General features: G+C 50.4%; 2 protein-coding genes across 4 annotated transcripts in view; one reads left to right on the top strand and one right to left on the bottom strand.

The window, feature by feature from the left end:
• Positions 1 to 7269, top strand: part of CCNJL (cyclin J like) — a 44824-nt gene extending 37555 nt beyond the window's left edge. For all 3 annotated transcript variants that reach the window (XM_019740662.3, XM_074313863.2, XM_019740653.3), the window contains exons 4-6: positions 2009 to 2311; positions 3826 to 3985; positions 5178 to 7269. In XM_019740662.3, the coding sequence (XP_019596221.1) occupies positions 2009 to 2311; positions 3826 to 3985; positions 5178 to 5601 (887 nt within the window). In that variant the 3' untranslated portion in view covers positions 5602 to 7269. The remainder of the gene's footprint in view (positions 1 to 2008; positions 2312 to 3825; positions 3986 to 5177) is intronic.
• Positions 7270 to 14137: 6868 nt separating this feature from the next.
• On the bottom strand, positions 14138 to 18730 carry FABP6 (fatty acid binding protein 6). Its single transcript, XM_019740061.3, has 4 exons — positions 18612 to 18730; positions 17042 to 17217; positions 15582 to 15671; positions 14138 to 14252 (listed from the first exon to the last, which is right to left on the bottom strand). The coding sequence occupies exons 1-4, from the start codon at positions 18676 to 18678 to the stop codon at positions 14199 to 14201; spliced, it is 387 nt and encodes a 128-aa protein (XP_019595620.1). The 5' UTR covers positions 18679 to 18730; the 3' UTR covers positions 14138 to 14198.
• Between the last annotated feature and the right edge of the window lie 53 nt (positions 18731 to 18783).

Genomic DNA, 18783 nt, shown 5'->3' with positions numbered 1-18783 from the left:
GCCTCTGAACTGAGCTCTGGGGGACACATGGTAAGGTGGGGGAGGGTCTGAGTTCTACTCGGCTGGGTCCTGTGCTTGTGGAGGGAGGGTGTTGGGCCATGAAGCAAGGCCTTGTCATCTAAGGAGCGCCCCTCGATTTCCAGCAGCACAAGAGGCTCTCCCTCCTTGGCAGCACTGACCTTGCCTTTACCTGCCTGAGTTGCCCCTGCGTGTGTGACAAGGGAAGGTGTGTGCTTTGGAGGTGGCGCCGTGCCAGGCTGAGCTCCTGAAGGATAGGGTTCCGGAAGATGTGCCTGGGGTGCTGTAAGCTGCTTAGGAGCCGATTCGCAGTCGTCTCCGCTCCTCACTGTCCTGTACATTGCTACATATTTGTACATTTCCACTCTCTCAGCTCCTCCCCATCAAAGACCAGAGGTTCATGTCACGCCATCTCCTTCCACTTGGTGGGTGTTAGGCTCGCCGAGAAGGTGGCGATGCGGGGCTTCCCAGAGTCGGCGTTTCCTTTCTCAGTGACATGTTTTGAGCCTGCCTGAGGAGTGTGTTATATCTGCTGCAAGGCAGCCTGTAGTGGTTACCTCTTTATCTCTCCTCAAAAGCATGAAAGTCTGATGAGAACTGGGTCAGAAGTGCTGGCAGTTATGCACAGGTGTGTGGACACTTAGTTGGCTGTTCCCTTCATTGGCACAGACGTGTGCTTTGGGCTCAGCTGCCTCCTCTGACACATGCTCAGCAGCTGCTCTGCAGCCTGTGAGGTTGGGCTTGGCAGCCCCAGGTGAGCAGAGTGAGGCCAGGACTCAGGGCTCACCATCTGAGGTGGGGGTGAGGCAGTAGGTGGGGACAGTGGCCAGGGAAGCCTCCAAGGGGCAATGACTTTGAAGGTGGAGGGCAAGGCGAGGGTGGCAGAATGCAGAGAGGAAGCTGAGCTCAAAGCACACGTCTGTGACAGAATGAGGATTGGGACAGGTGCTCCGGGCAGAGGGGCTGTGTACATGAGGCTTGTAGGCAAGGAGACCTCAGTGCCTTCAGAGCACTGCAGTAATGGAGAGCATAGCCAGGTGTGTGTGGTTTCCCCAGAGCGGGGACGCGTGTTAAGGCTGGGAGGTTCGCTAGCAGCCTCACCTGCAGAGCCTCCCTCCCACAGTGGTGGCTGCCACTTCCCAGCCACAGCCCTGTACTTGACCCTCAGTGAGTCGGACCCCCACTGCCACGGGCTGTATGTCTGTCCTGAGGACGACTGCCATGGGTTGGTATGTCAGGGCTTCGGTTCCCTCGACCAAGGCCCGTATTCTACATTGTTTCTCAGCATTCCTCATAGACGTAAGCTGCAGCTGTCCACCGTGGTGGCTCACTTGATTATGTGCCCGTTTGGGCTTGCTTCCCTTTCCTGTCTTCTCCCACCTACCCATCTTTCCTAGGCTCACTTCCCAAGCAAGCTGTTTCTGAGAGAACCCTAACTAAAAAGCCATCGGTGGAGTTTGAACTCAATACTGAGGACCGCGGGGACCCATTGAAGGGCTTGTCCACATCTGGAGGGACCGGGTCAGATTTGTAAGGTCACTCTGACTGTGGCCAGACCCTCTGACCAGTCCTGAGATTGAATTAGTGAGGACCAGACAGGAGGGCTCACCTTATTCCCCAGGCCCTCGCTCTTGTTGCTACCTGCCATTGAGCAGCTTCTGTGTTGCTCGTGCTGGTCTGAACATTTGGTGTGCATTCTCTCATTGCAGCTGACAAAAGCCTTATGAGCTATAGGTCCCATTTTATAGATGAGAGAACTGAGGCACAGAGAGGGTGAGGCACCTGTGCATGATCACACAGCTAGAAGTGATGTCTTGGGGATTCGAGCCCACGTTTGACCGATCCGGAGTGTGTGCTCTTACACCTTCAGCAGTGGGGCCTTTTGGCTTTCTGTTCTCCCTGCCAGCACCTTCCAGGCACTTTAAGGTGGGCCTTTACTTCCTAGGTGCAGGCGAGTGCTGTCTTCCAGTAACCTCTGCTTCTCTCACAGGTAAGTTCGAGGACAGGGAAGACCGTGTACCCAAGCTGGAGCAAATAAACAGTACGAGGATCCTGAGCAGCCAGAACTTCACCCTCACCAAGAAGGAGCTGCTGAGCACGGAGCTGCTGCTCCTGGAGGCCTTCAGCTGGAATCTCTGCCTGCCCACGCCTGCCCACTTCCTGGACTACTACCTCTTGGCCTCTGTCAGCCAGAAGGACCACCACTGCCACAGCTGGCCCACCACCTGCCCCCGCAAGACCAAAGAGTGCCTCAAGGAGTATGCCCAGTACTTCCTAGAGGTCACCCTGCAAGGTGGGGCCCGATGTCAGGACCTGTCACCGCTTTCCTGTCCAAGGGGCATGTCCATCCAGGGAGTCCTTCCTGACTAGGGCCCATCCCCCAAAATAACTCCCACTTTGCAGGGAATCACTCCCACTTTGCAGGGAATACGCAAAGAAGCAGTGAGGATTTCCCCAGTGTGTTACCCGTCATGTGTAAAAGAGAAACAGCAGCTTATGTACAGGCAGCTGCTATCCTACAAAACTTACTGGTCCCCTGGTAATTTCGCTTATGGTAACCTGTAACATTGCAGATGGTCTAAATAGGACAGATTTGCAGGCAAGTCAGTCTGGAAGAGCTATCATCATAGCTAGCTAAGTATCGTAAATAGATAAAATACTGGGTCAGAAATACAATTGATACCGCCCCCCAATAACGCACCACAATCCAAAACAGTCATGAATAACAATATCAGTCCTGATAGCAAGCATGACTTGATCACTTACTATGTACCAGGCTCCTTACTTTAGGGCTTTGCTTGCATTATTTCGTTCGAACCTCCCAATGACTCCACATGAAAATAATTTCTGCTGTTCTCATTTTACAAATGAGTTTCCTCAATTGATGCTCAAGAGGTCAGGTAACTTACCCAGGGTCATTGCTAAGATTTGAACCTGGGGGTCTGACTCTGTGACTACCACCCTGAATGGTTTCATACTTTTAACAGGCAAATGTTGAAATCGTCGAAAATCGTAAGTAATTTAAGGCAACATGATAACTAATGCACGGATAACCAAGTGTCATTCATGAAAACTGGAAATGTCAATAGTTTTCCATGCTGCCAGATATCTTAGTAGGACATTAAGATTTCTTAGATCATTTCACAATGTATATACATGTACCAAAACATCACGTTGTACACCTTACGTATGTATAATTTTTGTTGGTTGATCATACTTCAGTAAAGTGGGGACGGGGGTGGGGGGCGGGGGGAAGTTCCTTAGTAAACGTACATCAAGTACCAATTTTAGTTCTGATTATCAAACTCCTGTAGCCATTCATTCAACCGAGGTTTATTGAGTGCCTACTGTGGTCCAGGCTTTCTTACTATTCCTAAGTAGCCTTTAGTCATACCCCATAACAGAAGCCTTTGAAATGGTGTTTCACTCACCCCTAACAACCAAAGAAAGGACAAATGTTTTGTGGTTCTGTTTGTAGTGCATCAGCAAACCTCTTGCAGCCCCCAGAAGCCATGGATGACATTTTGACACTCCCTGCTCTAGGCTGACATCCCAGACTGAGAGCGAAGGTCCTTACAGTTCCAAAATGGAACATGGAGTGGCTACTTTTTCACTGTGTGTGTGTGTGTGAGTGTGTGTGTGTGTCTGTGTCTGTGTCTGTGTTTGTCGCTTGTCCACGCATGCCCTCAGTGAATGGACTTGAACTTAATCATTTGTCTGATGATTCCCGGAGGACACAGGCAGGTGGGGCACCACGCCCCCAGGTGAGGCTTTATGATGCTGACTCCCCCTTTGATTCTCTTTCAGATCATATTTTCTACAAATTCCAGCCTTCTGTGGTCGCTGCAGCCTGTGTTGGGGCCTCAAGGATTTGCCTTCAGCTTTCTCCCTACTGGACCAGAGACCTGGAGAGGATCTCAAACTACTCCCTGGAACATCTCAGCACATGCATCGAAATCCTGCTGGTGTAAGTGCCTCTCTGGATCCTTCCGTGTTTCTGAAATATCAAGGTTCCCGTTGAGGCCCAATTCAGGCGATTTCCCAAAGTCTGAGGCTTATGGTGGGGACCCCAGCTAGTGTTTCACGTAACGTAGGCCATGATGACCCCTGATAGAATTGGGGTTTGGAGAGTTGGTCCTTCTGATTTGGGTGGCTTTGCGTTTGCAATTTTAAGGTCAAGAAGTGAGGGGCTTTGTGCACATCCTTCTGAGTATCTGGCCCTTTGATCTGAGTCCCCGGTTATTAACCAGCCGTATGGATGATCACATATAGGGGCTCTCCTGCTAAGCTGCTGTTTTTACACATGGCCACAGAGCTGCCTTTTCACCAGCTAAGCCAAGAGGGGCTTAACATAGCAGGCTACTGCCTCCTTGCAGGATCCCTGGGAATCTTGGGCAGGAAACGTTCAGTGTGTCAGAGAAGATGCTTACAGGCATTGTAAACCCATCACCATGAAACTGATATCGGGGGCCAAAGAGCTGAGTGGTGACCTCAGGGCGGAGGACAGAGGACCCAGTCGCTCTTCCACCTGACAGCATCCAGCATCTCCTCATAGATTTGTTTTCCCAAAAAGCTTATGGGAAGCTTTTTTTTTTTTTTTGAGATGATAAGAAACAGGTTCCATCCTACTTTACAGATGGAGAAACTTAAGCCCTGGGGTCAACTTGCTTGGGATCTGCTAGCTCAGGAGTGACCCAAATGGGGATAGAGCCACCAAAAGTGCCTTGAAGGCACAGGTGGTGCTCATCTAAACACCAGCTCTGCCCTCCTGGGGGATGCAGCCGTGAGCAAGAGCAGACAGGGTCTTCCCTCTCGGAGCTCGCACTCAGCACAGGAGGCCAGGTAGTAACCTGGATGTTAACACCTGGGGTATTGTCTGCAAGATGGGTCTGCACAGGGGCTGTGGGGACAGCTAGGCTGGTCTTGAGAGGTCAGAAGAGGGTTTCATAGGACGCAGATCCAAGCTGAGAGCTGAGGCCTGAGGTTGGTCGGAGAACAGCTGAGACCAGGCTGGGGGCAGTGAGCACAGACTGGGCAAGGCCCGGCGGTAACAGCTCACAGACTACAGATCCCACTTAGCAAGGCAGGTAGAAGTGCTCTCAGGTGTCTTGTGCTGTGGCCTTTGAGCTCTAAGTCTCACCCACATGCTTTCCTTTCAGAGCTTATGACAATGTCCTCAAGGACGCCGTCGCAGTCAAGAGCCAGGCCTTGGCGATGGTGCCTGGCACACCCCCCACCTCCACCCAAATGCTGTTCCAGCCACCTGCCTACCCCACCCTCAGCCAGCCGACACCCGTGGCCCTGGCGCAGTTCCAGACCCCCGTGCAAGACCTGTGTTTGGCCTATCGGGACTCACTACAGGCCCACCGTTCAGGGAGCCTGCTCTCGGGAGGCACTGGCTCATCCCTCCACGTCCCCTACTCTACCCTCCAGTCCCTGGACGTGTGTCCCCTGCCGCTCCCCGCGTCCCTCAGCATGCAGATGGCCATCACAGCTGAGCCCAGGCACTGCCTCACCACCACCTACAGAAGCAGCTACTTCAGCGGGAGCCACGCGTTCCCCACGGGTTGTTTCGACAGATAGGGCCCCCTTGGGCCACAGAGGGAGGCCTTGGAGACTCAGCAGGACACTGACGAGGGGGACTCAGCCGGGCGAGGCAACTGGGAAGCTGTCCCCACAGAGCCTCATCGCCCTTGAATGGAAAGGGTCTGTGCTCTTTTTAAATAAAACTGACCCAGAGCAAAACTGTCAATGAGATACCTCACCCAAGAGCATTCCTCTGGAAAACGTCTTCCACGTGTGCCTGGGGTGCAGGGAGAATGGCTCAGTGGCTGTCCCCTGAAGCAGGGGCCCAGCGAATCGAGAAAGACCTGGGAAGAGGCCAGGAGACCGGGAACCAGATGCGGACACCAGTCCACGAGCGTGTCCGGTGTTCAGCGTCAAAGACTCCTTTATTCTTTGCCGAAGGCAGCTACACCACTGCAAAAGAAGGGGCAGCCTGACATGTGCTCAGGACCCCGATACATGCCCGATCGGTGCTTTTCTTCCCTGGCTCCATGCAGAGGGGCCTGTGCGTGTGATGCCTGAGCACGGTGGGCAGCTCGCTTGCCTTTGTTGTCGAACCGAAAATCTTTTTCACCCTCTTAGACATTTCACATGCTGCTGCTTCCCGAAGTGACCTAGCTTTCTGTTCAGTAAGAAGTCTTGTTTACATACTGTATCAGGGATTTTGTGATACTTGAAAATTCCTTAGGAGAAAAACAAGATTGATTGCCACACTGCCTGTCCCACACACGGGCTGTAGGTTTCACCCCTGCTTGTGCCTGACCCGTGGGTCATAACAGAACTTCCTTTTGAAAAGCATATGGTTGGGGAGAACCACTTTCCAGGCTCTCGGTTCCAGAAGATTCCATGTCTTGGATGCTGTGTTCACCTGTAGAACTTCAGTAACCACCCAGATGTAAAAGGTTGTTGAAAGGTTAGACTAAGGTTTAAAACCAACATCCCCACCTCCTTCTACCACCTGCTTGTAGTGAGTGAGGTTAAATCCAGTCTCGGCTTTGAGTTTAGCTAATAGCAAAGGATAACAACATGGAGTGTGTGCTTCGTGCCAGCTGGATTTGGGGCGTGGGGGGTGTATATGACACCACCCCTGACCGGCAAGCGATCGGTTGGATCGGAAGCCAGTTTTGGGGTATCTGCAGTGAGGGGGCTCTCAGGAAGACTGGTGACCATGTGCAATATGTTTTTATTCTGACTTGCGGCTTGCGCTCAGCATGTTTTTTTTGTTTGTTTTTTTTTGGTTGGTTCGGGGTCAGGGGACACGTCCACCCAACTGAACTGGGAGGTGCAAAGAACCACGGAAGCATTTTTTGTTGTTGTTGTTTTAAGGAGAACCCATGTTGGTTTTCTTGACTCACTTGTCTGCCTGGGAAACTGGCAGGGAGGCTGCCAGGAGGAGGCAGCGTGCTGCTGAGAGGGATCCGAGGTGGTTTTCTGAGCAGAAGAAAGCCTCAGCATGGAAGCGCAGTAAGCGGGTCGACGTGGATATGGCGGGGCCACTTTGTCACACTCGCGTAGGAAACTGCACATTTGTTTGTTTTCCTCTTTTTTTCCTTTGCCCACCTCCTATTTATGTGCGACTGGTTTGGATTCCAAGTTATTGTATCTGTTTCTTCTGTGGCTGGGGGCTTGCGAGGGGCCCCCAAGAAAAAGGCGTCCAGCAATAAACACGTCAGTCGTCACCTGTCAGTCGTCACCTGTTCTCGGTCTCTTCCTAGTCTTCTCCTCTGGGGCCAGCCGCCCTCCCCACCCACCACTTCACGCCCTGTGGGGGTCTCCGCTTGTGCTGAGAGGTGGTCGGGGGATGGGCAACAACAAAACTGGCTCCTGTGGAGCTGGGTCTGGCCCTCTGTGTCGGAGCTAGGCCTCCCTGCTCTACCACTGAATCAGTCAACATTCTCCAGAAACAGAATCCATGTTATAGATAGCAAGAGAAATGTATTGTAAGGAAGTGGCTCCACATTGCAAATGCCTGGGTTAGGGTCAGGGTCAAGGTTGTACTTTTTCATGTCCTCCCTGTTCAAAGTCCATCTCTCCAAAGCCATCTGTTCTCACATCTAAATTCTCTTCTCCCTTAATCCTTTGTTTCAGTGATTCTCAGCAGGGCTCACTTATGCTCCCCAGGGGACATGTGGCAATGTCTGGAGATATTTTGGGTTGTCACAATTGGGGGAAGGGTTGTGGCTGGCATCTAGCAAGTACAGGCCAAGCGTGCTGCTCACCCTCCTACAATGCACAGGACAGCCCCCACAGCAAAGAATGGTCTGGCCCAAAATGACAATCGTGCCACGGTTGAGAAACCTCAACTCAGCATGTCACCTCCCAAAGAGGTCTCTGTAATACGCCTTCTCTCTGATTACCCATTTTATTTTCTTTATAGCTGTTGAAAGCTTGTGAAATGTTCTTGTTAATTTGTTTACTTGGTTTGATGGTTGTGCCCTAAGCTACCTACCCCCAACAGAATATATAAAATATCATCTGGTGATGGTGACACTAATCATAGCAGGTGGCATTTATTGAGCATTTACTATGTATAAATCACCGTGCTAAAGACTTTGCTGACATTTTCTGTAATCATCTTAATAACCCTACAAGGTAGGCACTATGATTAGCTGTATTTTTACAGATCAGAAAATGGGCACAGACAAGTGATTTGCCGAAGGAGAGCAGTGGTGAAAGAAGGAGCCACCACGCAAACCCAGGCAGTCTGGAGCTGCCCCACCACCCGGCGGTGCCTCAATCAAGGGTTTTAAATTGGTGAAAGAGTTTGTAGCTGTCCTGCTCCTCTGGTGGGAAGACATGACAGAATAACGGATACGGGTTCATAAGAGAAAAGAGTTGCCTGGTGTTCATGCTCCTGATTTACAGAGAGGCAGGCATTCTCCCAGAGCATGCCCACCAGCAGACAGAAATACAGAAGCAGAGCTTGTTATACATCTGCCACGGGCTAACGTAATTTACGGCGCCATCTGTCTGCCCCCCGTAGGCTCTGATCTGGGAGGGGTTCCCCGAGCCCCATCTGTGAAGGTAGAGATCTGGGGCTGGCTCTGGGCATCCCCTGAGAGGGACCCCACCTTGGGGCCGGCTCGGGCAATCCCAAGTACCAAGAGCCTGGAAAGGAATCTTACCAGCCCTCATTACCCCATTCTCTGTTCTGCAGGGAAGAACTGGGTGACTTGAATTTCAGCAGAAAGGCCATAGCATTTGACAGGCGTCAGAAGTCCAAATGCCCTCCAGGACCAGGCAGGTAACAGTGAATCCAGCTGGGTGATGGAGACAGCGTGAGGTAGTGGGGACTGTTGAAGCCAGTGGCCTACTAGAGTGTATGGCTTCTACTCAGCTCTGGCCAGTGACACCTTTCAGGGATGTAAGCTCCATGTTGCTGAACTTTCAGATTTCCAGAAAAGTTAGAAATGTATACTTTCTAGGAAATTACTAATTTTTCATTTAATTTAAAAATTTTTAAAGGGTTTTCACACAATAGAAGCCCAACAAAACACATTGTAGGTTAGAATAATTCTTGGGATGGAAGCTTGCTGCTATTGTATATAGGCAAGAACACTGGGCCTGAGAAGTGGAAGGTCTGAGTTTATCTGTTCTTAGCTAGATGTCCTTGAGAAAAGCTACCTCTCTACTCTGAACCTCTGTCTCATTTGTAAGTCAGGAAGGCTATCAGCCTTCACTTCCGGTTATGGTAAGAAAGCATGGAATATACGGTATCATTCAGCAGTGAGTTCTATGAGGAATATTGTAAATAAATGGGCTCCTCCATTCTTTCGGGGCTCAGGTGAGCCTCTGAGTTTCACTTCCCTCCAACCCAGCTCTACCTTTAACGGAAGGGCTCAAGTGGTCAGGCTTCTGCTGAGCCAGCTCTAACTAGTGCTTAAGACCCCTGCCCTTGCCAGAGACACAACAGGCAGGATATATAGGAAGTCAGGCCTTCTACTCCCTAGCTGTATGGACCTAGGCAGGTCAGTTCCCTTTTTGAGGTCTCAGTTTTTTCATCTGCAAAATGGGAGGGTTGGGACTGGAATAGTGCCCAAGGTCGTGCCTGGCGGGGGAGCACTTCACAGTGACAGGTCGCTGGTCTTTGTACCTAAAGAGCTCCGTTCAGCAGGCCTGTGGTGGGACCTGGGCTGTCCTTTTAACAGGACCCCCAGGAAAAGCATATGCATAGCCAGGGTTGGACAGTTCTCGCTGCTCTAAAAGCTCTGACTCTGTATGTGCCTACTCTTAGCAGTGGAACCAGCCATGAAGGGCCTTTAATAGCTGTTTAGTGAGCACTTACTATGTTCCAAGCCCTGTATTTGACACTTCTCTTATTCCCCCTACTCTTATTTTGCCCTCACAACACCACCATGAGCTAGAATTATTATCACCATTTTCCAGATGAGGATACTGAGGGCCAGGGGGGCTCAAGGTCTTACCATGGGCAAGTGGTGGGAGTGGGTTTTGCACTTAGAGATGCCTGACTGAGGAGCCATGTGCCTTCCAATTCCTTGTCACCCCTAGATGACAGACACACCTGCACCAAGGCCCAATCACTTAGGATTCCACTGCCTCCTCCCATTTCACTCCCCCTCTCCAACATACATTCACATGTTGGTGTCCATGGGGCTACAGGCGGGTGGTGTAGTGCCACCTAGCGGTGGTTCTTGAAAGATGCTTTGGGAAGATTCCATGTCACTAGATGAGCTTGGCAGGAGGGAAGCGATTGCCCTGGCAGAGTGAAAGAGATGTCTCCCAAGGGCCAGGGTGAAGGTCATGAAGAGCCTGGTAAAGGGCACGTGGACTGAACTGGGGAGTCACTACAACATCTTGAACAGCACGGCAAAACGATGAAGCTCCTCTAACTTTCTAGAAGCCACTAGCATGGATTTTTACCCTATCTCTCTGTGACCCAAGGGTAGGTCTTATTAGCCCATTGTACACATGGACAAGTTAAGACTGAGCAATCCAGGGGCTTACCCACACGCCTCACAAGTTAGTGGAAGAGGCACTCCTAACTCTTTCATCACACTGGCCTGAGAATGGTGGTGGTGATAATGGAGGTGATGGTGGTTGTGGTGGCAGTGGCTACAATTTAGTGAGTTTGACGCATAACAACTCCATTCGGTAAGTACAGTTATTATCCCATCTTACAGGTGAGGAAACTGAGGCTCAAAGAAATGAATGAACTTACCCCACAGTAACACTGCTTCTGGGTGGTTGAAGAGGGATTCTGACCCTAGCAATGTGACTCCAGAGTTGAACTTCTTAACCACTGTCCCTTCTGACTGAGGAAGCCTCTTTGCCAAGAGGTCCGCAAAATGGACCCTTGACTCCAGCTCACCTTACTCCATTTACCTTCATAAGCTGGACTGAGAAACTACAGCCTCCATCAGCCAGAGACGCCCAGCTGCACGTTACTCAGAGATGTACTCTCTGTTGTGTAACTTCAGATGAATTTCTTTCCCTCTCTGAGCCTCGGTTGCTATATCTGTGAAATACAGAGTTTAAACTAGGTGAGCTCTGAGATTCTACTATTCCATGAGTCTGTGAATCTATAACAACACTGGCTTAAGAATTTCTTCCCTGCCAATAATTTGAATTTGTTCTTGAATCAGTTTCCAAAGTAAAAACAATCCCCCCCCAACCTCAATTTTCAGCCTAATTATGGTTGACTCTGTTATTTAGAGACTTATTATCCGAGCTCATTTTGAGTAATCATTCAGTCTGGAGGGGAAATAGCCAACACTGCTAGTTTAATTTAATGCTTACCTAGTTCGCTTAATTAGCAATAAGTCTTGGCGAAATGATGGAATTCATGAGGTCCTGGCTTGGTGGGTGGGGCGGGAGGAGGGGAGGCTGAGTGCTGTTCTTGGAAAGATAAACAAGTTTCAGAGCAAAATGTAGGAGGAGGCAAGGGGTGAACTGCCAGGGGGCTGGGCTGTGCCCCCTCTCCAGGCCAAGGCTGGTCCCAGAGAGTAAAAGGCTATAGATTACACCGGCTGCAAGGACCTAAATCAGGTAGCACTTAGTAAACCCCTGCTGTGGGCCAGACCCTGGGCACAGCATTGGGTAAACCTTATGCCCCCTGTGTGGGACTCGAAAATTCAAGATAATTTAGATAATTCAACTCTTATAGTTAGTACAGTAGTTCCTTATTCGCAGTTGCACTTTTCCCAGGTTTGGGTACCTGCGGTCAACTGTGGTTGGAAAATAGTAAATGAAAAACTCCAGAAATAAACAATTCATAAGTTTCAAATTGTGGGTCATTCTGAGTAGGGTGATGAAATCTCGCGAGTCCCACTGGTTCTCACCCTGGACGTGAATCATCCCTTTGTCGAGCGTCATCACGCTGTATACGCTCCCTGCCATTATTGAAGCTGTTAGTAGCCATCCCGGGCATCAGATTGTCTGTCACAGTATCAGTGCTTGTGTGCCAGTCACCTTTGTTTTACTTGATACTGGCTGCAAAGCTCCAGAGTAGTGATGCTGGCAGTTCGGATGTGCCACAGAGACACCGTGAAGTGCTTGTTACATTATTGTCAGAAGGTCGGGCGTAGCCTAACGCTACATCCCAACCTGTGTCATTCACCTCAGTTCATCTCATCACGTCAGCATCTCACATCATCACAAGAGGGGTGAGTACAATCCACAATGAGATTCTTTGAGAGAGGGATGACATTCACAGAACAGTGTATCTTATTACAGGATACTGTTATAATTGTTCTATTTTATTGTTTATCTCTTATTGTGCCTAAATTAAACTTTATCCTCGGTATGTATGTACAGGGGAAAACAGTATGTATAAGGTGCGGTACTATCCGTGGTTTCAGGCATCCACTGGTGGTCTGGGAACGTGTTTCCCGCGAATAAGGGAGAACAGCTGTGTGTTCTCTTTGGAGTATTGCAGTATTTTTCATTAGTCAAGAAGAAAGCTTCCCATCTGATGCTGCTTGTGTCTACATCTCTCTCACCTTTTCACAAAGGAGATCTCAGGCCCAGGGCTATGGACAGGCAACAGAATCTAGCTTAACGTCACCATCATTCAGTGTCATCTTTTTAATAATTTTACTGATGGCAAATGATGTTGGCTTTCCATGTTTAGTTAGTTTCCATGTTTAGTAAAGTTTTCACTGTAGTAAAAATAAGTGAATTGTCATACAGAAAAATATGGGGTAAACGAAGTCAAGGTGACACCCAGTGGTGGCAACACTCCCAGGAGAGGAGAATTTAAAAAGTCCCCTTCGGGCCAGCCTGGTGGCTCAGGCGGTTAGAGCTCCGTGCTCCTAACTCCAAAGTCTGCCGGTCCATTCCCACATGGGCCAGTGGGCTCTCAACCACAAGGTTGCCCGTTCAACTCCTCGAGTCCCGCAAGGGATGGTGGGCAGCACCCCCTGCAGCTAAAATTGAACACGGCACCTTGAGCTGAGCTGCCTCCCAGATGGCTCAGTTGGTTGGAGCGCGTCCTCTCAACCACAAGGTTGCCAGTTCAACTCCCGCAAGGGATGGTGGGCTGCACCCCCTGCAACTAGAAACGGCAACTGGACCTGGAGCTGAGTTGCGCCCTCCACAACTAAGATTGAAAGGACAACAACTTGACTTGGAATAAAGTCCTGGAAGTACACACTGTTCCCCAATAAAGTCCTGTTCCCCTTCCCCAATAAAATCTTTAAAAAAAAAAAAAAAAAAGTCCCCTTCAGTGCTCTGGGTTAGGGATTACCTTGCAGGAGGAATAGGAAGGGACAGGAGCCCTCCCTTTCCCACTCCGAAACCCTGGGCACGTGCAGTAATCTGCTAAATCCAAAAGCTGCCTCAGAATCCTTCCTGATTGGGGGCCCCAGGCGCCTACCAGGGGATCAGAGTGACCCTGTGACCACCTTGCCCAGCCCACCGCGGCCTCTCAGTTTCTCCTGCCCAAGCTACTAGTCCAAACCACGACACCCCAGCCCCTTCCTGTGGCTCCCATTGCCCCTCTGCCATCTCATAGACATCATTTCTCTTCAGTCCCTCATTGGTCCTCCTGACCCCCTTTTATACCAATAGGTAAACTGAGACCCAAAGGGAGACTCCACAGCAAATGAACAGCAGAGCCGGGACCACACCTCCTGGGCTCAGCCCCAAGTGTCCCTCCAGGGTCTGCACAGCCTTGGAGCCCAGCGGCCCGGGCCTTTCCTGGAAGTGCCATTCCTACCCCCCACACACACACCAGTTCTGATTCACTTGTCCTGTGGCCCATCTCAGAGTCAATGTGTCACGCCTCCCAGGTGACATTTGCCTCTTCAAAGGATCGTCTCCACCCACAGACTAGTGGGTGGCCAGGTAGGGTGAAGGGTCCACAGAAGCATGCCCACCGTGCTTCTTGAGCACCGCCTTTGGCTTTTCCCAGTGGCACAGAAGTATTCAGTCCACACTCAATTCTCTCTCTGCCATGATGCAGATCCCACGGGGATCCCAGGGCCAAGGTTTGGCCTGTGCAGCCATCCTCAGGGATCTCCCACCCTCACCCAGCCAGAAACTACCCCACGACACCAGAAAACAAAGACAAAGAGGTTCTGGAGGGAGCAAAATGTCTGTTCATGTGCCAGTTTTATTGGTGGCTTGGTAGTCTCCTCAGAGCCCTGCCTGCTTGCTCAGGCCAGCCTCTTGCTCACGCGCTCATAGGTCACGCCTCCGATGGTGGAGATCTGAAGGAAGCGACCAGAAAAGAGGGAGTCAGTGCAGGGACCCCAAAGCAAAGACGACCAAGAGGCACAGCTGAAGGAAGGCCAGCCTCCACTTCTAGCCCTGAGTAGAAGTGAGTAGGTTGCACCACTTCTCTGGGCCTCAGTTTCCCAATTTGTTACATGAGTCACTGTGCTGACTCAAGGTGGTGAAAGTGCTAAGCAAATGACATGGGTGATGTAACTCTTCACATAACTTTCCACCTGTCCATTTCAGTTTCCCAGGCCAGACACTGCCCTTGCATTATCCCATTGAATCCTCCCAAAAACCCTATGAGGTGGTCTGCATTATACAGGTGAGAAAATGGAAGTTCAGAGAAGTCAAGGAACCCCTCTAAGGTCAAGAGGCCACACGCACCCTCTGCACCATTTAGCATTTATGGGGCACCTGTGCTTGGTGATGGGCAGATGTGGTCCCTGCCCTCGGAAAGCGTAAAGTTTTGTGGAAGAAGGAGGCAAGAAGATGCTGTTCAGTGAAGGTCCCCTGTGTGCAGTGCCCTAGGCTCAAGGCCATTGAGACATGCTGCCCTGTGTCGTCAGTTGGTCCTGATACCCTGCAGAGGAAAGCAGCAAGCTTTTTCTCTTTAACTTCATGTCCGTTTCTTTCACCTGGGGAAAATTCTGGAACCCCAGGGGGAAGAAACGGAGGTGAGAGGAAGGGGCTCGCATAGCAGCACCTCCGGCCTGTGCGCACAGAGCACACACAGTGTGGGAGGGACTGGTCCACAGATGTGTGCGTTGGCCCTTTTCATGCTGGCCCTGCCAGAGTTTTGAAAAATGTCCAATTAGTTGCCAACGTTTAATAGTATGGAGAGTTCACATGGCAGTGCGAATTTCCGGCTTCTCTTGAATGATCAGATCTAGGAGGAAGGGCCTGAAGTCCCTTGTGGAAGCGGAGCGGAGTGGTGGCTGCCCTTGCAGGGCCCACCTGGACTCCCCCTGCATTGGCACTCTGGGAAGGGTCCCATGGCTTCCAGAAGTGCTGAGTATGGACGTCAGAGTCAGACTGCCTAGCATCACATCCCAGCTCTGTCATAAAAGCTACTCATATATGCCCTCCACGCACCCCTTAGCCTCTCTGTGCCTCAGTCTCTTCACTTGTAAATCAGATGAGAATCCCTACTTAGCAGGGTTATTGTAAAGCTCCGATGAGATGATGTGCACGCAGCACTCAGCCCAGGGCCCAGCCCTAGGGAAGTGCTCATAAAGCCAGCTGCCCAGAGGCCTGCCTCTTGGGCCGTAGCCCGGGCCAGAAAAGCATGCCAGTCCTCCCGGGATGTGGAGGGCACTCACCTCCACCAGCTTGTCACCCACGATCTCTGAGGTCTGGTGATAGTTGGGGAAGTCCACCACGACCTTTCCACCTTCCATCTGCACAGTGGCCTGGAGGAGAAGCATGACACTGAGTCTGAGTCGGCAGAGGCCCCCAAACGCAGGCGAGCCCCTCAGGGACGAGGGGCCTCCCTGGAGCCCCGGCAATCCCCCTCTAGGAATTAATATGTATCATAGGTATATGATTACATACCATGTGTCCCCAAAAATAAGACCGGGTCTCATTAATTTTTGTTCCGAAAGACACATTAGGATGTATTTTCAGGGGATGTCTTATTTGTTCATGTACAACAATCTATATTTATTCAAATACAGTCATGTCATCTTCTTCTGGACACATCGTCATAACGTACTAAATGCGTCCATCTGGCTGACGAGCTTAACCAGGACTTATTTTCGGGGATTCAAAGCTATAGATTCCATGCACAACTCTCGCACCTTCCTGTGCCTGAGCTTTCTCATCACTAAAGTGGGGTAGTAACTGTACCTGCTTAATAGTTACTGGGAGGACTAAGGATTTAATATGACATATGAGTATGGAAAGTGCTTAGGCCACTGCCAGGCACGTGGTGAGCCCTGCTTGTTAACTGTGGGGTTAGTTACTGCGTCGTCATTAGGAGGAGGAGGATGTCCCAGGGTGTCGATTGTGGCATTGGTTGTCATTGTAAATAACCTAAATATCCAACCTAGGGTATAGGAGTCTGTGTAGCCATTGACAAGGATAAGAAAAGTTAACATGTGCTGACACAGAAAGACACTGTGAGAGACTGTTAAATTTTTAAAGTACCCAAGTGGGAGAATATGAACATTATGACTACGTATTCTCCACCTTGGCAGCCTGAGGAGCAAAGTTCTCATGGTCATGGTTGGGGGCTACAGAGGGGATCCACAATGGGTGGAAGACTGGAAGGGCACGTCTGGGTAGGATGGGGACAAACAGCCACCGTTCACTTCTTTGCTACCTAAGATTGCAGTTTCAATAACCTAGGGCCCGGGTTATTCATCTCTAGGCTACACTGGGAGGCGGCATAAAAAAGTGCTGGTGCTCTCTGGAGCCAGGCTTCCTGGGTGTGGGCCTGCCCCCCATGGCTCAGCCTACGTCCCCCATCTGTAGATCAGGGAAATAACTGTAGCGACTCCGTAGGATTAACTGTATGAACGTGTGAAGTATTCAGCAAGTGTCTGGCGTATGTTAAGTGCTCAGCGAATGTTAACAATTTTTCTTACCATTATAGTTGTATTATTGATGGTAGCGTTAAAACCCAGGGGTCGTTAAATTGCCAGGAAATTCAAGCTCTTAATGCTGGAGGTTAGACTAAAGAAAGACACCCCAGGTTGGGGAGAGGTTTGAGGACTTATTTGAGACCCAAAAGTTAGCCAGAGTCCTGGGGAAGGAGGGAGGGGTGGCCAGTGCCTCTCACCTTGAATTTCTTGCCTCCCATGGTTTCCATGTCGCATTCCTTGCCAATGGTGAACTTGTTGGTCATGGAGTGGCCCCCGGGGTAGTACTGGGACCAGGTGAAGTTCTGCCCATCCTGCTGCACCTCCGTGACAATCTTGAAGTTGCGACCCTTTTCAATGGCGTCACTGGGGAGCCCTGGGCCCAGGGACAAGCAGAGGAGCCATATAAGAGCTACTTACGGTCTGCGGCTTTGAGGACTAGTTCACCTCTGCTGAGGCAGGCTAGCCTGACAGTTAAAAGCACAAATCCCAGTTCTACCATGAGCCACGCAACTTGGCCAAGCACCTCTCCATGCCTCAGTGTTTTCATCCACAAAATGGGGATGATAAGGCCCATTTCACAGGGTTGTTGCAAGGATTAAAGTGTGTCTCGTAAAACTCCTGCCTAATAGTTGACATTCAATAAATAATGGCTCCTTTTCTGAGAATAATATCTATGAATAGAACAGAAACTTGCCAAGCTCACAAAATCCTAGAATGAGTGAGACCTTCAAGACTATCTTCTAAGGCTCTTACTTCACAGATTAGGAAATGAAGACCCGAGCAGGAAAGGGGCCGCCAGCAGCTCAGTGGAGGATACCAGCAGAAGCGGGTCTAAAGCTGAGACGGGCTCACTTCTAATTCCACACGAGACTGTTGCAGGTGAGGCCACGTCATTGTTCCTTCAGGGCCACTCCCAATAATTGGCTCAGAAGGGCTCTTGCCTCCCCAAGGCTCCAGGGCCCACTGGTACTGCTTGGGGCCTCGCTGCCACCAAAATGTGGGGTACAGGTCCCCTGGGGCTATCCGCTGACTCTTGAGAGTTGCACTGCCTCAGACTTAGATAGCGCACCGAGATGTCTGCAGGATTGTCGAGTCCACTGCCTCACTGGTTCCTCACAACCAGCGTTGCAAACTGAGCAAGTGGTGAGAGGAGTGAGGTCTTTAACCGCTGCCCAAAAAGCCTAACACAGTAAGAGGCGTTTGTTGAATGACTGAGTGAATAAGTGGCTTATCAAACCTAGTCTCTATGCTGACCCCTTGGTCTCCTCTTACAAGGCAGGATGTGATGACCCCACTCATCATTTCATCATAAGGTCCTGGGTTCTAAGGACCTCTGCCACTGATTTACATGTAGTGTGACCTTGGACAAGTCATGCCCAGGCACCCCATCAGTAGCATTGGGTTGGCCCTTGTATACAGCAGGTGTTTAGTAAATGTTTGAATGAGTAAATCAGTCAAGTCTCTACTTCACCAATTTCTAGCTGTGTGACCTTGGACTAGTAGCTCAACTTCTCTGGGCCTCAAGTTTTCTAGCAGTGAAGTGGAGATACTAATATTCTCTGAATGTTTTAAAGTCGAATATGGTCTTATAGATCTTGCTAGCCTGCGAGCCTGGGACAGAGCAGTTGCTCTGAGGGAGCAACAAATGAGGGAGTGAGTGGATGAGTAAATGAAGGCCTGTCCTGCTTTACCCCAGGAATTTGGGTTCCTGGCCCAGAGCTGCTGGTACAGACCAATCCAGGGCAGCATACTCAGGACCCTACTCACCAAGGCGCTTCATGAACTCGTCATAATTCTTCTCACTCTCAATCTCGTACTTGCCGTTGAAGGCCATGCCGCTGGGAGACCTGGAGGCTAGGACGCAGGGAGATGAGAAAGGTTCGTGGAGCTGCACGGCCTGGCTTCCCAGCTTATAAACCTTCCCAGATGATGAGGCTCA

The sequence above is a fragment of the Rhinolophus sinicus genome, chromosome 5 (assembly GCF_057876585.1).
Source record: "Rhinolophus sinicus isolate RSI-liver-muscle chromosome 5, RSI-T2T, whole genome shotgun sequence".
NCBI lineage: Eukaryota > Metazoa > Chordata > Mammalia > Chiroptera > Rhinolophidae > Rhinolophus > Rhinolophus sinicus.
The sequence above is the reverse complement of the archived record's forward strand: the minus strand, read 5'-3'. Positions and strand labels throughout refer to the sequence as shown.

Coding starts and splice junctions, on each gene's coding strand:
- FABP6 (XM_019740061.3), bottom strand. CDS start 18,678: ATGGCCTTCAACGGCAAGTACGAGATTGAGAGTGAGAAGAATTATGAC. Junction 17,218..18,611: donor CGAGTTCATGAAGCGCCTTG/GTGAGTAGGGTC, acceptor CCCTGGGCCCAG/GGCTCCCCAGTGACGCCATT. Junction 15,672..17,041: donor TGGGAGGCAAGAAATTCAAG/GTGAGAGGCACT, acceptor CTTCTCCTCCAG/GCCACTGTGCAGATGGAAGG.